Source organism: Balaenoptera physalus, assembly GCF_965194825.1.
Source record: "Balaenoptera physalus genome assembly, chromosome: 6".
Taxonomy (NCBI): Eukaryota; Metazoa; Chordata; class Mammalia; order Artiodactyla; family Balaenopteridae; genus Balaenoptera; species Balaenoptera physalus.
The window spans coordinates 72,262,016-72,289,327 of record NC_138885.1 but is presented as its reverse complement, the minus strand read 5'-3'; the positions used below and the strand labels follow the sequence as shown (position 1 = coordinate 72,289,327).

Here is a 27,312-nt window from a genome sequence, read left to right as displayed (position 1 = left end):
CTGATCCATTGGTTAGCCAGAGACCTCTGGCTTCATGGAAATATATAAGCTTGACCAGATTCCTCTTACTCCCAGTTTGGAGTCATGAGAAAGATGAGTGAGCAGAGGAAATGGCAATGAGAAAAAAAACCCAAAGGAGCAGACATGAGACAGAGAAGAACCACAAAGCCTCTGAAAGACTGAAGTTGGTTTTCCAGTTCTAGGTGACACGAGACCTAGCTGAATGCCTTTAGGTGTCCTTGTATTCCATGAGACCTCTGAATACCTAGAATAGCCCCATTCCCCATTGATGTGAGCTTTTTAGTGGGCCTCTGTTCTTGCAACCTTGAAAAGAAAAGTAGGGTTACTCACAGAATGTGATGAATAATTGTGTTACAAAGCATTTACAATGGGGATCTGCCTCCTCACCTGGTTTTATTAATAGCCTGGCCTCTCTGAAGTAGCTCCTGGGTCTTTTATCAGTATTTTGTTGCTTATTTTGTGGATAAGAATTACACAGAGAAGAAGGTATTTGGACTCATATCACACTGTCTTAACTTGGGTAAACATTGTCTTTAATCAGTTGAATTCCCTTTAAGGGATGGAAACTTAACATTTAAGTACATTGCATGTGCAAAGATCTCTGTGTCATTAGTCCTTTAATCCTCACAGCTTTATAAGGTTCAGACTCAGGGAGGTCCATTGACTTGCTCAGTGATCAAAGTTAGAAAATGGTAATGTTTATACACAATCCAGACCTCTATTTCTTAGTTCAAAACTCTTTCAACTAGACCAGTGACTCACAAAATGCGGTACACTGATCAAATATGCTATACAAGATTATTTTAAATACATTATGTAAAAACATTTTTAAAGTTTAAAATTACACATTTATTTTAGTATATATTAGAAAAATAATGAGAATCAAATTTTATGAACATATGTATATACATGTATGCAGTAAATAATAGTACAGATGGCATATAGATATTGCAAAAATCTTAGAGATGATCAAAATTTTAAACCCTCATCATATCAAGTTCATGTGAAATTACAAACAACATCTTGAAAATCTCTTAAAAGTGATCCAGTGGCCATGTTAAGTTCAAGATTTGGATGTAAACCAAATATTTTAAGAAAGAGTAGGTCTATAGCAGTCTATCTACATATTATGATTCATGTGCAGAAGACATTGTTGCATTTTTTCCTAGATCTCAGTAGTGTCATTGCTGTTCAAGATATTAAAATATACAAATATGATATTTTTCTATCTCTAATACATGTGCATTAAAATTTTTGAGTAATATTATAAGCAAACACTGTAAACTATTCTAATGTTTTAACAAATGCTAAAAAGACTTAAGCATACACTCAACAACTTTGTACATTTTGAGAATGGTTTCCAGGTAATCAATAAAACAAGACAGGTTAACGAAGGGTAATAATGAAGGCCAAGGGACTTCAACCTCTGAAGAAATATAATAATCCTTCAGTGATATACTGCCTGGGGTGTCATACCCAAATGATGAAATGGATCTGGGAAACTAATATGACCAAGAAATCAAAACGGTTAGGTACTGGACACTCTGAGCACAAACACAGGAACATTCTCAGCCAAATAGAATATCCTTCTCATATTAAGTCTGAATTTCCTTCAAAGAAATGTAAATGTGCCATTAAAGGGATTTCTGACACTGAATCCTTACAGGTGCGTGGGGGCCAGAGTACAGCGGCAGTAGGACTGGATTAAGAAGGAGTCCAGATTCTCTTCTCCCAGCTCCATCCTCTACTGAGAGGCTTTGGGTAAGGCTTTCACCACCCCAAGTCTCCATTTCATCACTTAGAAGCTGTGAATAAAAATACCTACCTGCCTAGATCAAAAGATTATTGTAAAGGTACATTATACAGTATAAAGTGCTATATACCTGTTAAGCAATGTTATGCTTAGAAAAAATAGTTGAAAAAGATGTTCAAATTTACCTCCTTATAATGAGCTTTGCTTGTCTTATTTTCTCCTATTTTGCAAAGATTGTTGTGTTTCTCTTAATAAGCACAATTATTCTGGAACACAGAATAGCATTCACAATTTGAAGGTTGGAAGCATGTTTATAATGGGAGATAGGGGAAATCCTGTATTAAAGAAAGGATTTTTTTTTTTCCAAGAACCATTACAGCAGATTAGGTGGTTTATTGGATGAGATGGTTCAACTTAAACAAACAAAAAACTGCTCTTGGAATTCTAATGAGGAATGCATTTATTTTTCACAACATGGGCTCCACTAGCCTGGTGAAATATTTGAAGTGAGGAATTCATGTTCCCTGCATCTGGTCATGCCAATCATCACTAGCTGGTTTGAAAATGTTCTCTCTTCTTTCTTTTATTGCCAACGTGGATCTTGCTGAATTTCTGAAAGTCTGTGTAATCATTTTGTTTTCTAAGTCCTCATGGAGTTTATCTTTCCAGAGTAAAATCACTCTAGGAGAAGCTTTAATCAACAGGCTTGCCGAGTGAGATGGATGCACAGTTACATGTAAGTATAAAAGGCTTTTTTTTTCCTGTTTAATTACTTTAGAAACAGTTCTGTATGCCTTGATAAACTGACTTTACTTTTACCTAAGATAAACACTGCCCTTGAAAATCACTTGGTACCTTCTGCCCTTGGTTAGATGTCAAATCTGATGAACATTTCTAAAAGCCCTTTCTCTTCCAGATGACCTTTGGAGGTTGCTTTAAGTACTGTGATTCTAAATTGCCTTTTATTTCTCGGTAATATTCTTCTGCTCCACTATGTGGAAGAAAGGTTGCTTATTGTACCCTCTAGTGGTGATTGTGACATTCTTAAAAATATTTTTATTTCATTCTTTGGCCTTTTCCTGTAAATTTACTATATATTTACTTTAAAATATATGTATTTAATTCTTTGGATTTATACTGTAAATTGTACAGTATAAAAGAAATTTATCAATCTTTAAGGAGATACAAATAATGTAAATCATTTGCATTACACTGTCTTGGTGATTATGAATGCATCAAAAATAGGTTCATAGGAGATTGACTCATTTTCCTCACATTTCATTTACCCAAATTTTATTCCACTTTTAAAAAATGTTCTAATTTCCTGTCTTCCATTTGGAATATTGTCAGTAGGCAGTTATTCACACCACTGGAGGAAGTATATATAGAATTCTACATGTCCCAAAATGTCATTATATTTTGGTTTAGAGTTCCTTTTTACTCATGCTTAGTCATGAGTACATCTCATTTTCTAAGAGTTCACAACATTTGAAATAAAATAAAGAAACCACCCATGGAACTTCTGATGCTATAGGAGCTAGGAATTTGTCCACTATTCCTTCCTTTTTCACTCTGCTTTCTCTACCTCAAGGACCAGGGAACATTTTTAAATTGAGGAGAAACACATTTTGAAAGAACATCTGCCAAGATTGTTGCTATGTCTCTATCTACATTCTTCTCAGGTAGAAATTTTTTATAAATTTATTTATTTATTTATTTTATTTTTGGCTGCGTTGGGTCTTCGTTGCTGCGCGCCGGCTTTCTCTAGTTGCGCCGAGTGGGGACTACTCTTCGTTGTGGTGCACAGGCTTCTCATTGCCGTGGCTTCTCTTGTTGCGGAGCACGGGCTCTAGGCGCATGGGCTTCAGTAGTTGTGGCGCACGGGCTCAGTAGTTGTGGCACACGGGCTTAGTTGTTCCATGGCATATGGGATCTTCCGGGGCCAGGGCTTGAACCCGTGTCCCCCGCATTGGCAGGCGGATTGTCAGCCACTGCACCACCAGGGAAGTCCTCAGGTAGAAGTGTAATTAGGTATTTTCTTCCAAACTTCTTGCTTCCAAATTCCTAATCAGTTACAGTTTGTATATAGATGATGACAATAAAGGCAGTTAAGGAAAACAAAGGAGCTAATCAAGCAGAACAGGTGATTCTCAACAAAAACTTGAAATTAAGGGTTGTCTGCAGCTGAGAGTAATCAAGAGATAACCATAAATTAAAATGACTAATAAATAGATAAAAATGTCTTGTTTCTGCATAAAAAGACTTAGTATTTTGAGATGTCAATTTCCCTAGATTAATCAATCCATAAACTCAATGACAACCCAGTAGAATTTTTTTTTAACATCTTTATTGGAATATAATTCCCAGTAGAATTTTAATATACTTGACTAAATGTTTCTAAAGTTTATCTGAAAGAATGTGCAAGTGAAAATAGCCAACAACAACAACAAAATTAAAATAAGGGTATTAGAGGGAAGGACTAGATTTAACATGTGTTTAAAAGTGAAATGAAGCCATAATAAAACAGTATGTTAACAGCCTAGTAAAAGAGAGGTATATCAGTGGAATAGGAAAACAAACAGTAATATGTGGTATTTTAGTAAATGCTAATATTGACATTTTGCATTAGTGAGCAAAAAGGGATTAGAACAACTAACTCTTTGGAGAAAAAATACAAAGTCTTCCTCCTTCTCTCTTCACACCAAAATATATTCCAGTTAGATCCATGAGTTAAATTTTGAAAGACAATAAAATACTAGAAATAAATAAGAATTAGTATCTTAGTAAAATCTTGGAGTTAGGAAAGCATTTATGAGCATAAAATGAAACCCAGAGACCATAAAGAAAAATATCTATAAGTATACCACTGCATATATTTAAACTTTGGAATTATTCATAAAAGTCTTCCATAATTATGGTCAGAAGGCCCAAACTGGAGAAATATTCATAGTATTTGTGAAGACAAAGTGCTAATTTTCTAATTTACAAAGAGCTCTCTTTAGTCACTAAGAGAAAGACAACCCAATAGAAAAATTGGCAAAGGATGTAAATAGGGAAACCACAGATGAACAAATACAAATGGGCAGAAAACAATGAAAAATCTTGTTCAATCTCATTAATAAATACAGAAACATAACTCTAAACAGGCTTAAAAATTTCATCTGATCATCTTGGCAAAGATGAAAAGAGTTGATAATGAAAAATTTGTAAAGTAGAAATTCCGGCACTGTAGATAGGAATGTAAATTAATATCTTTTGGGAGGTGAATTTGGCAATATTTATTAACATACTTCTGACTCAGTAATTTCACTTCTACACTTTTAGGACTTTATTCTACAGAAATACTTTGCATGAATTTTCAGAGATATATGTATGAAGCTGGTTTTGTTTTGTTTTGTTTTGTTTTTGCTGCACTGTGTGGCATGCAGGATCTTAGTTCCATGACCAGGGATTGAACCCATGCCCCCCGCAGTGGAAGCATGGATTCTTAACCACTGGACTGCCAGGGAAGTCCCCTAAAGCTGTTTTTATATTATTAAAAATGACCCAAATGCACTGTGGAAAAAAGTATGGTAGCTCCTCAAAAAAAAAAAAAAAAAAAATTAAACATAGTAACTTAATAGAACATGGTAATTTCACATGATCCAGCAATTCCACTTCTGGGTATATACCCAAAAGATACGAAAGCAGGGACTCGCACAGATATCTGTACACCTATGTTCATATCAGCATTATTCATAATAGCCAAAGGTAAAAGCAACCCAAGTGTCCATCTGTGAATGGATAAACAAAATATTTTACAGTTTGACACTTGAACAACATAGGTTTGAACTGCCTGGGTCCATTTATACATGGATTTTTTTCAGTAGTAAATACTGTAGTACTGCATGATCCGTAGTTGGTTAAATCTGTGGACGTGAAATGGCAGATATGGAGGAACCTTGGACATGGAGTGCCAACTATAAGTTATATGCAGATTTTTGACTGCACAGAGGGTTGGTGTCCCTAACCGCTGAGTTGTTCCAGGGCCAACTGTACATACATACAATGAAATTTTATTCAACCTTAAAAAGGAAGAAAAATTTAACACATGCTACAACATGGGTGAACCCTGAAAACATTATACTAAGAAATAAGCCAGTCACAAAAGGACAAGTATGGTATGATTCCACTTATATCAGGTGCCTGGAATAGTCAAATTCATAGAGGCAGAAAGTAGATTAGTGGTTGCCAGGATCTGGAGGGAAGAGAGAATGGAGTTAATGTTTAAAGGACTTAGAATTTCATTTGGGGAAGATGAAAAGTTCTGAAGATGTATGGAGGTGATGGTTGCATGACACTGTGAATGTACTAAATGCCACAGAACTATATACTTAAAAAATGGTTAAAATGGTAAATTTTATGTTATGTATGTTTAACCACAATGAAAAAAGTATTGGATGGTATATGGTGGAGTACATATTAAATTTACATTATCTATTAAGGTATTTTTTAAATAAATACTTGTTGCAATATCAAAAAAATTACCAAAATGTTCATCAAAAAACTATAGTATAACCATTTAATGGAATAGCATGCAGCTATTGAAAAGAATGATGTGAACATGTACTTATTTGAAATGATGTACAAAATACATTGTCTAATGAAATGAGGAAATGGAAGTGGAAAATTGTATTATAGTTATTTTATATATTTCTTTTATAAAAATAATATTACATCAAGTTAACCAAGGGTAAGTCTATCTAACCCATATGATGGAAAAAGCATCGTCTTTGTGATTGTCTTCTTGGCGATGCAGAGTTAGATCTCATTCTTGTATTATAGGAGTTGTGTTTCCCTGCAAGCAATGGATGTTCTCCATACTAGGAAGAGATTCATCCTGAGACGGAAAATGGGGACTTAGTGAGCAAGAATTAGACTGAGATAAGGAGAAAATTTTCCTCTTTTCTCTGGGTTTGAGAATGGGAGATTATGAGAGGCCAGGAGCCCTGACCTGTGCCCTATCACATGGAGACAAGCTAATAAGTCAGGAAATTGGCTCAGCCCACAGGGGACCCAAAGCAGGCTGGACACGAGCTGCAGCAGCAATTTATTATTCATATTGGACTTCCCTTCCATTAGTCCCTGTCCTTCTGTAAGGTCAGAAGATCGAGGAGAAATTACTGGAGAGCGTATGTCCATGCTAGTCGCCAGTTGTCACTGCCAGAGGGCTCCTATGTCCTGTGAAATGAAGATGGTGAGTTTCATCCCCAGAGCAAGGAGCGGCGCTTTGACAGGAAGAGAGGACCAGAAGGGAAGAACCCCAGGGACATGTTCCTTAGCAGATGTTAGGTACCAAAAAACTGTTAGAAATATCTGAGGGTCAGTCTTTGTAGGGGATTCCATCTTAATCAATAAAGAAGACTGGGGAGAGGCCTCACCATCATGGTTTGGATTAGAATAATTATAATCCAGATGTTATCTGGGATCTTTCTGACCTTTAAAGATAAAGTGGTTCAACACCCGTCTCCAATTTCAAGTCCTATAGATTGTAAAACTTCCCCGAGTGTTCTGTGAATTCAAGGGGATCAGGCAGCGAAGAAGGAAGGGACTTAACGTCTCACGGCCCCCTCTGGTGTGGACTCCCTTCATACGGCTTCAATATGGTTTTGACACTCAGCCCCAGGACCTGTTTTCACAAGGAAAGCTCACTCACAGCAAGCATTCTGTGGGTATAACAATCTTTACTAAACTCCTGGGGGCCATGGAAGAGGTGGCACCACCACTGCACACAAATGGCATGAAACACCCCATTAGAGACCCTGGTCTCTGTGCTTCTTGTTACCTCAGCACCATGAAATCTCTTCACTCCTCCGTACAGTCTCACAACCTCCTTTCTCCTCTCCCTCATTTATTTCCCCTTGATTATTTCTTCTCAACTCTTCCCTCTACCCATTTTTAAATGAACAAGGAGGAACTCCTCTCCTTGTCTCACAAAGAGCAATTCTGCCCTATTCTCTGAAGTTTGGGTATCAACCTGCACCTTGGCCAATACGTTTAAGGGTTTACCTTTCAACTCAATCATTTATTAAGGTGTTTTTCCAGCTTTAATCTATGACAAATTTTCAGGGCAGCAGTTAAGATAAAAATATTCCCACCTTATTGTCTAATATAGATAAATAAATGATAGATGTGGATGGCCCCTCAAAAGGCTAAGAGACAATTTACCGAACTGTCAACAGTAAACTATCTCTAAGGGAGTAGATCATGGATTGCTTTCATTTTCTGCATCAGGTATTTCCAGTAACTTTTGAATTTTTTTAAAATTTTCATATTCGAGTATAGTTGATTTACAGTATTGTGTCAGGTATACAGCAGAGTGATTCAGTTACACATATACATGTATCTAATTTTTTCAGATTCTTTTCCCATATAGGTTATTACAGAGTACTGAGTAGAGTTCCCTATGTTATGCAGTAGGTCCTTGTTGATTATCTGTTTTATATGTAGTAGTGTGTGTATGTTAATCCCAAACTCCTAATTTATCCCTCCCCCCGCAGCCTTCCCCCTTTGGTAAACATAAGTTCGTTTTTGAAGTCTATCAGCCTTTCTGTTTTGTAAATAAGTTCATTTGTATCATTTTTTTAGATTCACATATAAGTGATATCATATGATATTTGTCTTTGTTTGACTTCACTCAGTATGACAATTTCTAGGTCCATCCATGTTGCTGCAAACGGCATTATTTCATTCTTTTTTTGTGGCTGAGTAATGTTCGATTGTATATATGTACCACATCTTTATCCATTCCTCTGTCAATGGACATTTAGGTTGCTTCAGTGTCTTGGCTATCGTAAATAGTGCTGCAGTGCACATTGGGGTGCATGTATCTTTTAGAATAATGGTTTTCTCCAGATATATGCCCAGGAGTGGGATTGCTGGGTCATATGGTAGTTCTATTTTTAGTTTTCTAAGGAACCGCCATACTGTTCTCCATAATGGCTGTACCAATTTACATTCCCACCAACAGTGTAGGAGGGTTTCCTTTTCTCCACACCCTCTTTAGCATCTATGTTTGTAGATTTTTGATGATGGTCATTCTGACTGGTGTGAGGTGATACCTCATTGTAGTTTTGATTTGCATTTCTCTAATAATTAGCGATGTTGAGTATCTTTTCATGTTCTTTTTGGCCATCTGTATGTCTTCTTTGGAGAAATGCCTATTTAGATTTTCTGCTCACTTTTTGGGTTGGGCTTTTTTTTTTTTGATATTGAGCTGCATGAGCTGTTTATGTATTTTGGAGATTAATCTCTTGTCAGCTGCATCATTTGCAAATATTTTCTCCCATTCTGTGAGTTGTCTTTTTGTTTTGTTTATGGTTTCCTTTGCTATGCAAAAGCTTGTAAGTTTCATTAGGTCCCATTTGTTTATTTTTGTTTTTATTTCCATTACTCTAGGAGGTGAATCCAAAAAGATATTGCTGTGATTTATGTCAAAAGTGTTCTATGTTTTCCTCTAAGAGTTTTATAGTATCTAGTCTTACACTTAGGTCTTTATCCATTTTGAGTTTATTTGTGTGTATGGTGTTAGGGAGTGTTCTAATTTCTCCTTTTACATGTAGCTGTCCAGTTTTCCCAGCACCACTTATTGAAGTGACTGTCTTTTCTCCGTTGTATATTCTTGCCTCCTTTGTTGTAGATTAATTGACCATAAGTGTGTGAGTTTATTTCTGGGCTTTCTGTCCTGTTCTTGAATTTTCACAATAAGCATATATCTCTTTCCTCTAGAACTTCAAAGATGTACCCCTTGTCCTTGGGGAGCTCACAATGCACAGAGCCCAGGTATCAAACCCAGTGTGATACAGCTGATCAGTACAGCTTGTCCCTGGCCATCCAAAGAACTAAGATGTCTAATTGTATTATCTCTACTTGTTGAACTAATTTTATACAGCTGTTGAATATTTTCTGAGTGACAATAGACCCACTTTCTGTCTCCCTAGAACCGTAAGTTGCCACAAGTTCCTAGTTTTGATGGGTCTCCCTAATGGGATCGTTCTAATAAAATTGGTATTTGATTTTCTCTGTCATTCATGCTGCAATTTATCTTTTGTTGGGTTTTAATTGGAAACATCCAAATATTTCCTATGGAACTATGATGCCCAGGAGCCAGTTATAGTGTTAGTCATACTTTCCTGCTCATCCTGATAAGAAAGCCAGGGAATTTTAATTCTACTGGGCTTTTTTACCCGAGGTTTAGAATTTAAATTCTTTCAACATATTTATGAAATGAGACAAGCAGATAGCAAGACCAGTACTCAGTAATTGGAAAGTCAGTTACCTTTTATCTCTTGGTTAAGAAGAGGAAGTAGGTCAGTTCTTTGTTAATATTATTAGCAAATACTATTTATAGCATGATATAAATTACTAGGGGAAAGACATCCTAATTTTGATTTTCAAGCAGGAGGCAATAGCTAACTCGTTCTTATTCTTAAATATAGTAAGAATGCAGTGGACCAATTTTTCAGCAAAGTACTTGATACCTTACAAAAAAATAATAACAAAAACTAAACGAACTCACCAAGCTATTTTCACTACTCATATCAAGTATCTGCTAGAAGGGTTTGTTACAGATGCTTATTTCAGCCATATATCACAAGTGTATGTGATGGAGAGAGAAATATAAACTTGAAAATAAAATATTTATGACATGGAATTACTCATACCCCTTTATTTACATATCCTTCTGAGTGTGTTTCTATCACAAGTGTGAAACTAAAATTCGAGTTGATCCCTCTGCATTTGAGTCTTCTGGTGAGGAGATTTAAATTGCCCATCCACTAAATTTGTTGCATTTGAAATAAATCGTGAGGTATTTATAAATATCATCATTTCAAAGGCTAGGAAGTGATGTTTGTGCATTTGGCTTATTACTAAACTGAGAAGAAGTTTGTCTTAGACAAGAAGATTCCTCAACAGCCTCAATGTTTGCATATATCAGAATTAATGGCAATTTGGAAGCAAAATCCAAAAGCAAACATTTCTCAGGAAGAACTATAATTTGCTGCTGTCCAATTCTATCTAACTCTGGGTGAAACATTACCAAAAACCTACTTTTCTGCCTTGATCCTAAATGACTTAGAAGGCTGGTGACCTCATCCTTTGATGTTTAGAAAAGGAGGAAACTATATTTCAAATAGAGAGTCTAGAAAACACTAAAACTTCTCAAACTGGAAATTTCCATAACATCTGACAACACACCAAAAGCCACTGGGGCAAATGTACTCTCAAGTGCTGTCCTACTTCCAGTTTCCTGTCCTTTCTAAAGGTTCTTCATTTTTCAGCTCTGCTTCTGGAGGAATGCTGGCCAGTGTTCCAGGGGAAATGCCTCCCTGAGTAATGCTGCGTGCCAAACTTCTGCACAGACCAGGGAGATCCTGGACACTAGCCTGTGAACAATTGCTCCAAGGGAAGAGGAAGTCTGATCTGCCGGAGGAGCTTTTGGATCTGTCATAGTCCCGGACTCCATGGGATTCTTTTTGAGCCTTTAGATTAGGAATTAAAGCAAGAACACTAGAGCTTGAGTCCCTGTCTAGTATCAGGTCCAAAATTTAGAACAATCTTCAAAGATGTGAGGACTCAACTCTGACTTAAAATTTTGCCAGTAGTTCTTTGTTTGCCACCTCTACATTTAACGAATGCCGCTTCAGTTTCTGCAGTTGTGTAAATCCATGGATGATTTAACTTGAATAATGATTCTTTTACCTGGTAGTTAAGAAGAATGACCTCGGATGGGATAGACTCAGTAAGGTTGAGTCTCCATCTCCCCTCCCAAGGATGTTCGTTGTCGGTTATTGCTGATCCACTGGGCTTCCATTGCCCTCAACCCCAGGTCCTTTATATTCCTGAAATATTTGAGTCCTTTATGTGATCTATTTCCGGGATGCTTATTTCCTTCAGCCAATTAAATTTACAGTTACATTCATTTATTGTTTTAGTATAGTAAAGGAAATATTTTCTTCATGATTTTCTGGTTTTCTCTGATCTCTTTAAGCCATTGTTTGGTCCCATTAGGAGTTCAATTTCATTCTCTGATTCTTATCGTGGCAGTGAGGTCCCTTTAGACTTGAAACAGGATTGAGTTTCACCCTACAGTATTTTGCATGTCTTGTAAAATGTCCATGTAGCTAACGCAAGAATATAATGAACACGTGAGGACTCATGAAAGAATTGCTTGATGAAGAGACAATCTGAATGGTAGGATTTGAGAAAGCGGCCCTGCAGACCTCTCTGTTATCTAAACTAGGTCTTTTCCTCACATCCACTCCTTCACCAGCTACTGTAGCTCTCACAGAGAGCTTACGTTGTGCATATGTGCTTTAAATGCTACTGTGGGTTATTTTAAAAGAACAGATGTGGTCTTTTCTTTCTTGATGAAGGGATTTTCTTCCAAAGAGTAAAGTAAGATGAAGCTCACTTTGGAACTTTTTTTTAATAAATTTATTTATTTTATTTTTATTTATTTTTGGCTGTGTTGGGTCTTCGCTGATGCGTGCAGGCTTTCTCTAGTTGCAGTAAGCGGGCGCTACTCTTCATTGTGGTTCACGGGCTTCTTGTTGCGGTGTCTTCTCTTGTTGCGGAGCACAGGCTCTAGGTGCATGGGCTTAAGTAGCTGTGACACGTGGACTCAGTAGCTGTGGCTCGTGGGCTCTAGAGCGCAGGCTCGGTAGTTGTGGCACATGGGCTTAGTTGCTCCGCGGCATGTGGGATCTTCCCAGACCAGGGCTTGAACCCATGTCCCCTGCATTGGCAGGCGGATGCTTAAATACTGCGCCACCAGGGAAGCCCTGGAACTTTTTATAAGTTTAATCGTGTCCCTTCCATAAGTCATATGAACTCAGAATGTGACCTTATTAGGAGATGGGGTCTTTTCAGAGGTAATCAAGTTAAAAGGAGGTCCTTAGGGTGGGCCCTTATCCAGTATGACTGGTTTCCTTATGAAAAGTGAAATTTGGACACAACACACATAGAGGGAAGTTGATACGAAGAGACACAGGGAAAAGATGGTCATCTGCAAGCCATGGAGAGAGACCTGGAACAGAGACTTTCCTCACAGCCCTCAGAAGGAACCCATCCTGCCAACACCTTGATTTTGGACTTTCAGCCTCTAGGACCATGAGACAGTAAAGTTCTGTTGTTTAAGCCACCCAATTTGTAGTACTTTGTTATGGCACCCCTAGTAAACTAATATAGAATCCAAATGTATTAATTGCTTTCCTCTTTGCCTTTCATCCAGTACCTTTATTTTTAACACTGAAATGTTCATTGTGATGGCCTTCTCCTTCTCTTCTTCTTGAAGCTTCAGTTGTGAGATGCTAGTTCTCTTGAAGCAGGCTACAGTGCTTGGGGTCTGGCACCTACAACCTGAACTTAGATTTTTGATGTCACAGCTCTGGATAGATTCCTCTGGAAAGTAATCATAATAATAGCTAGCACTAAATGAGCCCTTCCTATGTGGTAGCTCTTTTACAGACATCATCTGTCACAAAAATTCTAAGAGACGGGCACCAATATTAGCCCTACTATACAGATGAAGAAACAGAATTGGAGAGGTTAAGTAACTATCCCAAGGTCACTCAGTGGTTGAACTGAGACTTGAACCCTATCAGTGTGACTGCAGAAACTGTATCTTTGCAGAAGGCAAGTAAGGTGTGATCCCCTGACCAGAATGTCTTGCAAAAAAATTAAATGCCTCAAATAGTGGAATGACTAAATAAGTTATGGTTTACCCATGCAATGAAATATCAAGCAATAATAAAACATAATAATGAATTTATGAATATTTAATGGTATGAGAAAATGCTCACAATGTAATATTAAATAAAAAAGTACTGCACAGTAAAATTGCAATTTTGTACTATAAAAAAAATAGATAATAGAATGTCAATGCTGATTGTCTTTAGCAATTGGATGAAAGGTAATTTTAATTTTTTCTTTATGCTTCTCTTTTTTTTTTTTATAAATTTATTTTTTGTATTTATTTTTGGCTGTGTTGGGTCTTCGTTGCTGCACGCAGGCTTTCTCTAGTTGCGGTGAGCGGGGGCTACTCTTCATTGCAGTGCACAGGCTTCTCATTGCGGTGGCTTCTCTTGTTGCCGAGCGTGGGCTCTAGGTGTGCGGGCTTCAGTAGTTGTGGCACGTGGGCTCAGTAGTTGTGGCTCATGGGCTTAGTTGCTCCACGGCATGTGGGATCATCCCAGACCAGGGCTCGAACCCATGTCTCCTGCATTGGGAGGAGGATTCTTTTTATAAATTTATTTATCTATTTATTTATTTTTGGCTGTGTTGGGTCCACGTTGCTGCCTGTGAGCTTTCTCTAGTTGCGGAGAGTGGGGCCTACTCTTCGTTGTGGTGTGCGGGCTTCTCATTGCGGTGGCTTCTCTTGTTGTGGAGCACAGGCTCTAGGTGCGCGGGCTCAGTAGTTGTGGCTCACAGGCTGTAGAGTGCAGGCTCAGTAGTTGTGGCGCATGAGCTCAGTCAGTCCGTGGTATGTGGGATCTTCCCAGACCAGGGCTCAAACCCGTGACCCCTGCATTGGCAGGCGGATTCTTTATTTTTTTTTATTTTATTTTTTTTTTATTTTTTAAACTTTTTTTTTTTAAGGAATTCCTTTATTTTTATTATTTATTTATTTATTTTTGGCTGTGTTGGGTTTTTGTTTCTGTGCAGGGGCTTTCTCTAGTTGCGGCAAGCGGGGGCCACTCTTCATCGCGGTGCGTGGGCCTCTCACTATCGCGGCCTCTCTTGTTGTGGAGCACAGGCTCCAGACGCGCAGGCTCAGTAGTTGTGGCACATGAGCTTAGTCGCTCCACGGCATGTGGGATCTTCCCAGACCAGGGCTCGAACCCGTGACCCCTGCATTGGCAGGCGGATTCTTAACCACTGTGCCACCAGGGAAGCCCTGCTTCTCTGTATTTTCTAAATTTTTTGAAGTGGGCGTATATTAAATTCCAAAAATTACTGTATAATGAAGCATAAAAATTTCTAAAATTAACTTCTCCTAATTTCTAGCATTGAAGAAAAAGCAGTCCGTTTTTGTTTTGTCTGAGACAGTGATGCTCGCCTCTACACAGCGGTAGGCGGTCTCTCATCCAGCTCTTTGTCTGGGTTAGACTCCTTAGTGTTCATAAGAAAACATCAATTCTGCCACCAGCTCAACTGACACTGATAGATGTGTCCTTCATCGTCCTTATAGATTATCTATACTTCAGCATCTCTCCACAGAGCGTAACCTTGAACTCTGCTAAAACAAAGAGCTTGACTATTTTATTATATATATTTACATATTATATTTATATATATTATATATTATTATTATACCTGAATATATATGTATTCAGGTAAAACTCCCGGATGGCCATATAGTCTATTTCTCTGGGACTTGACATTTTACCACTGAATCTTACATCTGTATCCTACAGCCACATTGCTGAGCTCCTTACAAAATTACATTTACTGAACTGAATTTAGCTATGAAACCATCAGCTTGCAATGAGGGATCTTATAAGTAACAACCCTATGAAAACCATAATTGCATTAAATGTAGAAGTGCTGTTTGAAACAGTTGTTCACCATATCTTACACTATAGAAGGGAATTTTTCCCAAGTCAAAAATCACCATGATATTTATAAGCAATGGGTTTGTTTTAATTTTATGGCCACTGTAATTTGTATTATCAATTTAAAAATTACAGGCTACACACACACAACTCTGTCTTAGCTGCCGTAAAGCCCTGGGCCAAATTGTGGTGTTCCTCTAACAAAAGTCCGGATGTGTGTTTGTTGAACTGATCTCTGATTTTCTTCTGGCACTGATTTCCTCCCTTTTTTTTTTTTTTCCAATTTTTTATGCTCCTTCAAAGCCTATAAAGAGGGGGAGGGAAGAAATAAATGAATAAATAAACAATAAATAGATAAATGAATATAAGCAAATTTGTGATGGGAACTTATGGCTATGATTTCAAATCAGCCCAATGAGCAGGAGAGTTTTCTTGCTTCATCTGCTTTTCTAGAACAATCTGCAGTGATTCAAGAGTTGCTGACATGATGAAAATATGACAAATGGAAGATTTTTCCCCACTATTTGTTTTAAAGAAGAATGACACAGTCCAAGTCCCAGGTACATGTACAGCTCTGACAAGATCCATTGTGACAAGAGAAACAACCTAAAATGAACTGTTTCCTCAGGAAACAGGCCAGAAGCTTTGGTCTCAAGTGGACAAATCAGAAAGGCAGGGAAGAGTGACTTTTTTCTTTGTTTCTTTGCAATTTTCCAAGGTCAAATTCTCCATTGCATCCACTTGTTTCACAAACTCCTTTACAAACTTTCAACTTCAGAAAAGTGAAGACAAAGCCCAAAATTAGAACAAAGGAGTGCAAGTTCTGCCTTCCCCACAGCAGTGTCACTTGCCCAGAGCCCTCCTGCTCCTGGTACCAGTAAATTTACCTGTTCATACCTAAGAGAGCTTCTGCAGTTGCTTTCCCCATTACCTTGTCCTCAAAGGATTTCCATCATCTGTTGTTTTTTCCATTCAGTATTTAAGTACGGTGTTTCAGCTTTCCTTGGAGATAGCACTTGATCTCTCTCTTTCCTGTAAAAAGCAGTGCGGCCTGTCTTAACATTCTTTCCAGAACAGTTTTTCTCTCTAAGGTGCTGAGTCACTGAAGGGAGCAAGAGACATTCTGTGGGCAGCAGTAGTGAACTGGGCAGCAGTAGCCAACTGAGAAAACAGAATCGTTTCCCAGGACTTAAAAGGTCGCTTTCAAGAGTGAGCAAACTCAGAAGGATTAGGAAGGTGGGCAAGACGTTTGTGCAGGGTAAAAGGCACAAAGTCCTTTTCACACAGTTTGTGGAAGATCATATTTCATAAATGAAAAGCGTGCGAGTGGAAAATTCCCTTATTTAGCAACAGGGAGATAGTGCATCAGCCCTGGGCTGGGATTGTAGAGAGTTCTCTTGAGTTCTTATCCCTTCTTATTGGCCTCCGCCTTTCAGTTTTTCACCAGTTCAATGGGAAGATGACCTCTGCTCCTCCCATTAAGAGAAGGGTACCAACAGGATGAGTGTGTGAGAGTTCTGAGCTTTTGGACACCTGGATTTAGCTGTTGATCTTCAAATATCCACTGCTTCAAAATCAGTCTAGGTACATTTGAACTTTCTATTTTATATGTCCCAAAGGCTACTGAATTAAAATAAACTTTTTAAGAAAAAGAATGAAGTAGGAAGGATATACAGGAAAAAGTTCGATGCTATAAGCTTTTAAAAATGGATATTGGTGGCAACTTCTTGTGAATCAACAATATTGCAAAATAAAAACAGTTTTAAAATGAGTATTGGTCCTACCGAAACACAGGGTGGCTTCCCATAAAATAATGTGTCTGATATTTCAACAGCTTCCTCTTCAAACCCTTCCCGTATCCAAATCATCATGCCAGTTACCATTTGAGTAGCATGGTCTCATTATAAATATATTATTATCTTACCCATCCTGGTTAGAACCATTTGAGGTAGGTATAATTATCCCATATTTCCAATAAGAAAACTGAGGCTCAAAAAAGTTAGGTTAAGTTAGCTAAGATTATAAGGCAGTACGAAACAGATGTCTGGTCTACCAGAACTCAAAGCCACTCTGCTTCCACTGTTTGGCTGACCAGTCTGCTACACTGACCTCTATCTAACTTCCTATTCTCAGTAACTCTATGGAGAAGGTGTAAAGTTTGGAGTTGTATTCTTTAATCTTTCACTGTGTCATGGTACACAGTTGTCCAGGCCTTAATTTCCTCAGCTCTAAAATTTGTATAACAATGCCTACCTACTGTGTTAAAGCCATTAAATGAGATAATGTATGTGAAACATGGGGCACGATGTGGCTCATACTAGGTGCTTAAGTATCAAAACATGACCATATCATTCTTTACTTATACTGAAATACACTGATACTGAACTTTTTTATATGTGCTGTAGTTCCCCCACAAAAAAAATCTATGGCTTATACGCCTTTTGTAACCTCCTTGTGTCAGAATGTTATTGATTACATGTTCTGGAAACTAAATTTATATTGAATTAAACAGGAAGGAAATCAATTACCTCACATAGGATGGTCAGGGCAGGCTTGAAGGGTGGTTGATTGAACAATCGACAATGTCATAAGGAGCTAGAATCTTTTTCTCTGCTCCACCATGGACAGGATCTGCTTCACCGTAAGGCTTGTTACCCTCACTGGTGAAGAGGGCTATGGTCGCCTACAATACCCAGCAGTAATCACACTTCATTTATATCTGAGAGGAGAGGAAGGCGAACTCCCTGTGGTTCTACTGTAGTCAATCAGCTAATCTCTCCTTGCCTCTCCTTGCATCTTGAATCATGTTGTCTTCAGCTTGCCCACCCTGAACCATTCACTGGTAAAGAGAGATAAATTTTCAGGATTGATTTGATTAATCATCTGAAGGGAAGTAGAATTTGTCCACTACCCTCCTCAAAGCTTTATACTGTAAGGCTCAAGTACCACTTCTTAAATGGATGAATGAAAGAACAAGCTAATCTGTGACTACAGGTGGAAATTCTAGTAATATCCAGAAAAGAGATAGTGAACTGTCACAGAAATAAACTAAGTCTGTTTGACTTCAGAGCCCACAATGCCTCCATGCCATTGGTTATGCAGAAAGGAGTGGTAAGAGTAAATTCTCTCACACATACTTTTGCCTTAGACAAATTCTGTAGTGACACTGATTCACTTAGATCTATAAATACACTTCTCAAGGACAGGTGACATGAACATGCAGAAGAAAAGCAAGACCCTAAACACATTATCTACACCTGGTTCCCCAAGAGATGATTTAGGTGGTGCACATCCACTGCATTAAATAACTTTGAACTACTGAGGACTTAATCTTTATTCTGCTCCTTTTCAGTCCTCCTGATAGTAGCAGAGCAAGAGCCAGTTTAGTGCTCTGAGTCTTTAACACTCTCTAACACATGTAAATCTCCCTTTTTTTTGAATAGATCTTTATTGGAGTATAATTGCTTCACAATACTGTGTTAGTTTCTGTTGTACACCAAAGTGAATCAGCCATACGCATACATATGTCCCCACATCCCCTCCCTCTTGAGCCTCCCTCCCACCCTCCCTATCCCACCCCTCCAGGTCATCGCAAAGCACGGAGCTGATCTCCCTGTGCTGTGCTGTTGCTTCCCACTAGTTATCTATTTTACATTCGGTAGTGTATATATGTCGATGCTACTCTCACTTCGCCCCAGCTTCCCCCTCCCACCCCGTGTCCTCAAGTCCATTCTCTATGTCTACATCTTTAGTCCTGCCCTGCAACTAGGTTCATCAGTACCATTTTTTTGTTTGTTTTAGATTCCATATATATGCGTTAGCATACGGTATTTGTTTTTCTCTTTCTGACTTACTTCACTCTGTATGACAAACTCTAGGTCCATCCTGTAAATCTCCCTTTAACAAAGACTTAGGCTTGGAGATTTGAAGGACATCTACCTGGACTTTTAAACATTGTTTTGTTTTCCTTTCAATTAGTTTTACAGTTACCGTGTATTTGTGATAAACAATATTGGTCTTTCCATTTGAGGTAATGCTTATGAGGTAATGATATAAAATTTCCTTTGAAAATATCTATTTAAGGAAAAGAAAGTCAAGTAAAATAGTAATAAGTTTGGAGAAGGGATTATACATAGATGTTAAAAATTATGAGGTAACATGTAGTGGTATGTGAATACTTAAAAAATGTGAAACTGTTAGGAGAAGACTAAAGTTTGAAAAGCGTTTACCTGGGGTAACTACAGAATGATTGCAAGGATAATTTAAATTCAAGAATAAAGAAAATGCTAGCACAGAGGGTAATTACTTCAGGAGCCACAAGAGGGCAGCGGAATCGTGACTGTGAAGCCAGTTTGGTTGGCACAGGTCTTCCTTACCCAAGCCCTTGTTCCTCAAAGCGTGGTCCACAGCCCAGCAGCATTAACCTCACCTGAGAGCTTGTTAGAAAGGTAGTCTCTGGCCTCATCCCTGACCTCCTGAATCAGAATCTGTATTCTAACGAGATTCCCTAAATAATTCTTATGCACGTTAGCATTTGAGAAGCACTGACTTAGGCTCAGAGCTTTGGGGTCTCCTTTGGCTACTCTTCCCTCTCTGGGAACAGGGCCGACATAGTTAAAATTTTGAAGAAGTATATTTTCCATAGATTCTACTGCTACTTAGTCATACTACTTAGGTTTGAATCCCAGTTCCTCCTCTAACAGTAGGACTTGGGTAAAAAACTGCATTTCTGACACTTAAAGCATTGCTTTAATAAGCAGATGCTCAACAAATGTATAGTTAAATGAATAAACCATTCAGACACAGAGAAATCATATTTCCTAACAGTGTTTCTGTGTTTTTGCTATCCTTTATTTTGTCAGTTTGATGGAAGATGAGGGTTTATTTGTACCTTTTAGTATCAGCTGCTTTAAATCTTTTTGTAACAAGACAGGAAATAAATGTTCCCACATGTACACATACCTGTTCAAATGTTTCTGACACATTCAGGTGAGCTTTTCCAGGGCCTTCCTCCATATTCTAGTGTCTGCTTCTACTAAGACAAGACCCTGGGTGTGCAAGCCATGTACAGGTTGAGACAGAGTTTGAGCAAGAAAGTGTTCACATTCTGATCATTTCATTGGTTTCAGAACATCTAGGACTTAGGGAAATCAAGGTAAAAGAATAAAACCCACTTGTGTTTCCTTGCCTAAAAATCAATAGGTTATTCCAGACAAATATTAAAAATGACTTGTATACTTCAGGAAGTAGAGCCAACACCAAAAAGAATACTCCAGTATTTTCCCTTTTAATAGGTACAAGTGCAGGATATTGAGAAAGCAATAGAATGCTCCAAAAGGTCTAAAATATAAGGCCTCCTGCCTCTGTAGGCTTTGTGTGCTTTCCAATCATTCACCCACTACAAATCAATTTACAGTTGAATGGTTTCTCCATTAGTTCTGGTGCCAGAATATATTGAGAGGAAAGAAGAGTCTAATTGATGGGGTTACTCCTGGGCTGAGGTGAATCTCCCAGGCTCCATCCTTGAAATCTTACAGGGCAACTGGCCAGCAACTCAAGAAGGAGGTTTTCATAACTGCAGCTATAAAATCAGTGCATAAAACTCTTCCTACCATTAAAGCCTAAGTAGTGGGATACCCTTTCCTCCTTTCTAAAGATGCAACCTTGTGATTTTTCTTTCATTTCATTTTTACATCCATTCATTCTTTCATTCATGCATTCAACAAATATTTTTGAGTACCTTCTAAATGCTAGGGATATAGAAGAAAAATGACAAACAAGGTCTCCGCTCTGGGGAAACTGACTTTTAGAATGTTAAAGTGGAGAGAGACAGCAGCCAAAGAAATAAAGATTACTTCTATTATAGAAGAAGGAAAAACAGGATAATGTGATTATGTATGTGGAACATGTGCAAACTTAGAATGAACCATCAGGCAAAGGCTCTCTGAGAATATGACATTTGCTCCAAGACCCAAATGGGCGTTAGCCGTGCAAGCCTTGCTGGAAGAGAGTTCCAGTAGAGGACAGCTACAAAAAATCCCCAAGGCAAGAAGATCAAGTTTGGCATGTTTAAGAAACAAAAAGAATATCAGTGTGTCTGTATCAAATTGATCAAGGTTGAGAGTGGTATGTATAAAAATATACTGGCAAAAGTTCAGTGAATAGATATATTTCTGTGTGGTGGAGGGCACGGGGAAGGTGGAGAGGACACGAGAGCACAGTGTAATGAGCCCAGAAGCCCCAAGCTCTGCTGTGATTCCTCTTGTTCGTACTGTCTACGGTTAATCAGTGATTGTAGGGAAAGAAAGATGCTTTGCATTATTGGGGCTGGGTTGACTTGAGTTTTGTTGATGCTCAGAAGTGGACCTATTGGAATGGTCTTCACCATGAGCAGAGATGGTATCGGATCCTATCAATTTATGTTGTTATGTTGCACACTGAGTTATTTTGGAAGCTGCCCAATTAGCTTGAAGAGAAAATTACAGTGTAAAAATCCAACCCACTCATGGAAAGTTTTAGATATTAAAAATTTTAGACCTATCAGAGCATCATTACTCTTCATAATTATGTCTATAATTTCCCCATAGAATATGATCCATTTTATCTGAACTGCTAAAATCAGACACTAGTAGCTGATCACTGTCTGTCTGTAATTTGCATTTCTCTTTATCCAAGAAAATATTAGCTCTTATTAGCCAGATAGAGATCTATTATGAATGTCAATGCAACTTAGTTAAAACACAGTATTAATTATAATACTATCTTCCTGACTCAAATACTTTCCCAGTGATGTTTACTTGCCTAGGATTTCACTGATGAAATGCAAAAATAAGTCGGATAAAGGCATTTTTGATGAGTAGAGAGATTTAACCAAAGCCTTTCTTAATGAGAAAATAATGTAATAGAAAGAGTAGAAAGAATTGTATCTGCTAAATTATATCCAAAAGAGTATCACAATAAAATAAGTTGTTTTACTGACTTTATACCTAAACAGTAAGTAATATTTATTAAACTTCTGCATTTTATTGCACTGTGTTGTGTTAGTCAACAAGACATAGCTCATATCCTCTGCTAGATTTCACATATTTTATTCATTTTTATTTAAAATGCCCACACAATTTTAGGCATTAGAGAAAGCTCAGCCATAATCACCATTTTTGCCTAATTTTAATATATATAAGTAATAGCATAAAAAAACTGAAGTGCATTCTGTATTAATGAGGGTGAGTGCAACTTCTTTGAGGAACATTGCCCATTTCTGTGCAGAAATATTTTACTGGATCTCTGGTTAGGCAAGGTAAGGCCCAAACCTTGGTGCTGAAGTGGTGTTTTTGAGGTTGGGGGAATATTAGGGCAATGAGGTGTTATGGAGAGAGAATAATTCTCTCCGTGATTAAAGGCCGTCTTCCACAAATGTAGAGATTGTTACAATAACTAATTTGGAACTTCCTGGTTGGGGTTGTAGTTGTCCTAGAAACAGAGTTGTCATCCTGAAACTGAAGAGGGAAAGGGAGAACTTAGATTATGAGAGCGGCCCCAGCCACGAGAGAAAAGGTGACAACACCAGGAAAAAAATCATTTCCTGGCCATCCTCAGAGCACTTGGAAAGCACGTGACATTTCTAGCAGTCTCCCAGGATGAGGGCCAGAATTACGGTATTAAAAGAAAGAATGCCTCCGGAGGGTCAGAGAAGTTTGTATGTACTCAGTTTGCACCTTAAATTAGGTCAGCTGAAATGCTTTTGGATGCAGGTAGCAAAAAACTCAACCAAACTGAATTAAAGAGTAAATGAGAATTTGGGGCTCAAAGGGCGAGATTCAAGGTGCAGGAACCTGTGAGAAATGGCTCTTCGAGTCTCCCTTCCCTCATCCATCAGCTTTGCCCTCAGGTTGGCTTCACCAGATGGCTGCCAGCCTCAGCTGCTGTTCCTCATTCACATCCGAGGTAAGAGAAGAGGCAGGCTTCCCCAACCACTTAACAAGGAAAAGTTCACGTGCTGATTGCCTAGGCCTGAGTTACCTGAACTAATAAAGGTGTCAAGGGTACAGGATTACTCCGATTCGTTTAGCTATACCAGGTCTAAACCCCGGACCTGGAAATGGCGTCAAACCTACTCCGACAGGATAGCATGAGGGAGCCAGGGAGGATGTTTGGGAGACCACTTTGATGTCCTTTATAACATCTAACAAACTTTCTGAACTTTGACGTCTGGAAGAGTTTTGGGAATGAGGTTTAGATCCACTAAAATTTCAGTGAATACTCAAGAAAATTTCATTTTGGTTCTCTTTCCATAGCTGGTACATAATAAAATCATCTTAAATTTAACAATTCCATTTTCTCGGAGTTAAACAATACCCATTTAAGCTATAGTATTTTTTAGTGAAGCCTACCGTACTTATAACTGAGCATTAATGAGCAATTTGAAAGCATTTAAGAACCAACCAACTCAAGAATTCTCATGAAGACAGAAGGTGGGTACTGGAAGAGCTTGATAGTCTTGAGACAGCACAGGGGGCTGGTTTCTCATCCCCACAGACAGAAGCTGAGGCACGCTGCCCACATATAATACCAGCTGTGCAGCCTGAAAAGGTAGCCCAGCTGTGAAGCTCCAAAGGATTTTCCAGGACTCCCTCTGGGCATCCTGCGCCAGTATGTGGGGCTCTCCCAATAAATACCAGAAGTCTGAGCAGCAAGAATTCCTGCCAGCAGCGCACAGCTGGAGTGATGCTTCAAGCAGCAAGCAATATTTTCCAGATGTAGAGATTTAGTGTGCTGAGAGATTTGCATGGGGACTACAGGGTAGCTCTTTATCGCTGCTGACTGAAGAGGGTACGTTTGTGGCTGGTGCCCTTCTAGACATGAATTAGAGAATTTAGTTTGTGCTTGCTTTAGCACAGTGAAGAAAACTAAAGAATAATGAAGGTGAAAGTTTTAAAACTCAGGAGACCCTGGACTCGACCACAGGCTGAAATCGAGAGTACTTTACTTTCTTCTTGAATGATCTTTTGACTTAACACTGAAATCTGTCTGGCAAATGCTTCCCTTCTAAAGACTTTCATGAACTACACTTGGTAGAACTTTATTTATTGTCTATTTAGCAAGGTCTTCAAGATTAAAAACATGAATATTTGCATTTTAAAGAATGTTAACTCCCTTGATTATGAACTCAGCCAGGAAAACAGAACAAAGTTGGGTGGCAAATGCATTATGTATGTGAGTTTGTTTTTAATTGATTGATTTGAATATTTTTCATCGTGCTGGCTTGGATTGACAGCATATGCTGTTCTGTAGCTGCTGCTGCAGACTGTATTAGCCTTTTCTGAAGCAGGGCAGTTTTTCACTTGGCACACTGACCTTGAACAGGAGAAGAGCAGACTGGGGGCTGTAAACTCATCTCAGCTGTTGCAAAGATTCTGCCTCGCAGGTGCTAAAATCCCTACCCCTATACCTCACAGCTTAGAAGAATTCATTTCAGGAGTTGCCTCCTAAAATGTAAATATTACTGGGAAAATCCTTATATTTAGCCAACTCACATCTGGTTTCTCCTTGAGTTTAATTTTTTGTCGCACATTCCAGCTGGGGTGGTACCTAAGATTTTTTCCCCTATATTATCTGAATTCTTTGTATTCAGGGCTGTTCCTCCTTCCTATAGACGTTGCTATAAAATTATAACACACACACACACACACACACACACACACACACACTCACACACCTGTTTATGCAACCAGTCCCCTGAAGCATGTGCCACAAATCACCATTTTATATTGATGTAATTATAAACTCATTGGTAATATTCATGCATTTTAGCCCTCCTGAGCTCAGTGTCACATCCTATTCTTGGTATTCTATTTTGCCATTTTCTAACAACAACAGCAACAAAATGTGAACCTGTTGCTAGGTAACCTGGGCAATTTTGTATGTAGCCCTCTACTTTCTTCATTCTTCTGGCTTCCTTCTTGTGGTCTAAATATAATTGCTTTTCTTCTGAAGACTTTCCCCATTCATGGCAGCCATTGTCATCGGATAACTGTCATCCTATTATTGTCGCTATTGAATTCAGTGATGAGAAGCCACCATTTGCTCATCCTTCCACAGAATAGAAAATTGACATGTTCTTACGATGCATCTGTGTGCTTTCAGAGAAAGAGTTCCTCTCTTAGAGGTCACATTATGAAAGAAGGCTTTCAACGCTTGACAACCCTCCCTCTCTAATTTGTCTCCTCTTTCTAACCCCTATCATAATCCCTTTCTTTCAAGAAGTAGGTTTGTGGCTGGAGTATTGTCATGTTTTGTGTATGATGATTAAATTCTGACAGAAAGTAAAGTTATTTTGTAGATGCTTCACCATGAATGATGCTCAGTCTGTGAACTGGTAAACATCAACAACAATAAAAACGACAATAATTACGACTTTAGCTATGGGCCTATTGTGTGCCAGGCACTGCTAAGTGATTTATATACATTATGTCATTAAATCTTCATAAACTCTGTGGGATGCTGTCACTTCCATTTTATAGAATCATATGCTCAGTGTGTAGCCAAACCAAGGTTTCTTCATCTATGATGTCGTTAATTATAAGAAGTAACATCAATTTAAGAACAGCTTAAATGTAAATGTTAATCAGAAGATGAATCTTGAATTCAGAAATATTAAACTATGGAAAAACATGGGCATTAGAACCAAGAAAATACTATATATATATATATATATATATCAATGTATATAACCTACTACCATTCTCTTGCTTACAAATTGGAATTTTTTCCTTAATTATTGTTCCAAGTAAATAATGTAACAGTGTCATCTAATTTCATTGTTTCCCTCCTCCACACCCCAACCCCCGTTTCCCTACTACTGTTTGATGGGGCTCTTTTTTTAACTATTATTTAATTTGTGAAGAGGTGCCTTTGCAATTAGTAAACATGGAGTCAAATCTACCTCCATCACTTGCCAGATAAATCATCTTAAGCAAGACCATTCTCTGACCTCACTTCTCTGGATATATTTTGTTTACCCTTATCAAATTTTTGATAGACAGATTTATATAAATGTCTAAGTCCCCTGCCAGCCGTGACTTCTTTAATAACGAAGTGTGTCTTTTGTTTATCCAGGTATTTCTCTGTAGTACCTTGGTACCTTGCACATACTGAAGTAGGTGTTCAATAAATATTTATTTAATCACATTTATTAATACACTTTTTTTCCCCAAATGGTTAGCCACAGTGTGCTGGTATTATGAGAACCAATCAAGTAATTTGGGAAGAACATTCCATCTCGTCCCTAAGAAACATCACCTCAGAGCTGTGTTTTCACTTGTTTCTTGAGGATTTGCTTCAAGAAGCCAAGACCCTGCCCTTTCTGAAACAAAACTCTACCCTCTCAAAAGTTGGATTTGTGCCTTCTTCCTTGAAGAAGAGAGAAGGCACAAATCAATGATGTAGGGAAAGGTTGAGCACAAAGTTAATTTTACTAGGCTTGAAGACTTTGTAATCTTTAGTAAATTGACTCTTTAAAAAGTTTCACGAAATGAATAGAACAAATTTTCTCTGAGTTCTAGAGATGAATTGAAACTTTATTCATCAAACATGGCATAATAACACATGCACTTTTATAATCTCCCTGTTTTAAGAAAATAGCCAGTGTAAGTGCATAAATTAAGCCATAAAATTGTGGTAGGGGACATCTATTTCCTAAATGATTTTACTTAGCTAACAGTGAAATAAACAGATTAGCTTAATTGTGGCATTATTGTTTTGCAAAGTATGCTGAACTCTTCATAAATGCCTAGGTGTCAACCAGCTAGAAGAAGGGAAGAGATAGGAGATAAGCCTCTAATTTAATTAGGTGATTACTCATTTAATTTCCTCTTTTCTTTGTTTTCTATTACATTTCATCTCAGAGTCGTTTTACATAAAATAAACCAAATTAAACTGAAAGGG

General features: G+C 38.1%; 1 protein-coding gene across 1 annotated transcript in view; it reads left to right on the top strand.

The window, feature by feature from the left end:
• Positions 1-2,358: 2,358 nt before the first annotated feature.
• The window catches only part of SESTD1 (SEC14 and spectrin domain containing 1), a 210,829-nt gene continuing 185,875 nt past the window's right edge, over positions 2,359-27,312 (top strand). Inside the window, exon 1 of the mRNA XM_082466708.1 lies at positions 2,359-2,510. Within this exon, the coding sequence (XP_082322834.1) occupies positions 2,497-2,510 (14 nt within the window). The 5' untranslated portion in view covers positions 2,359-2,496. The remainder of the gene's footprint in view (positions 2,511-27,312) is intronic.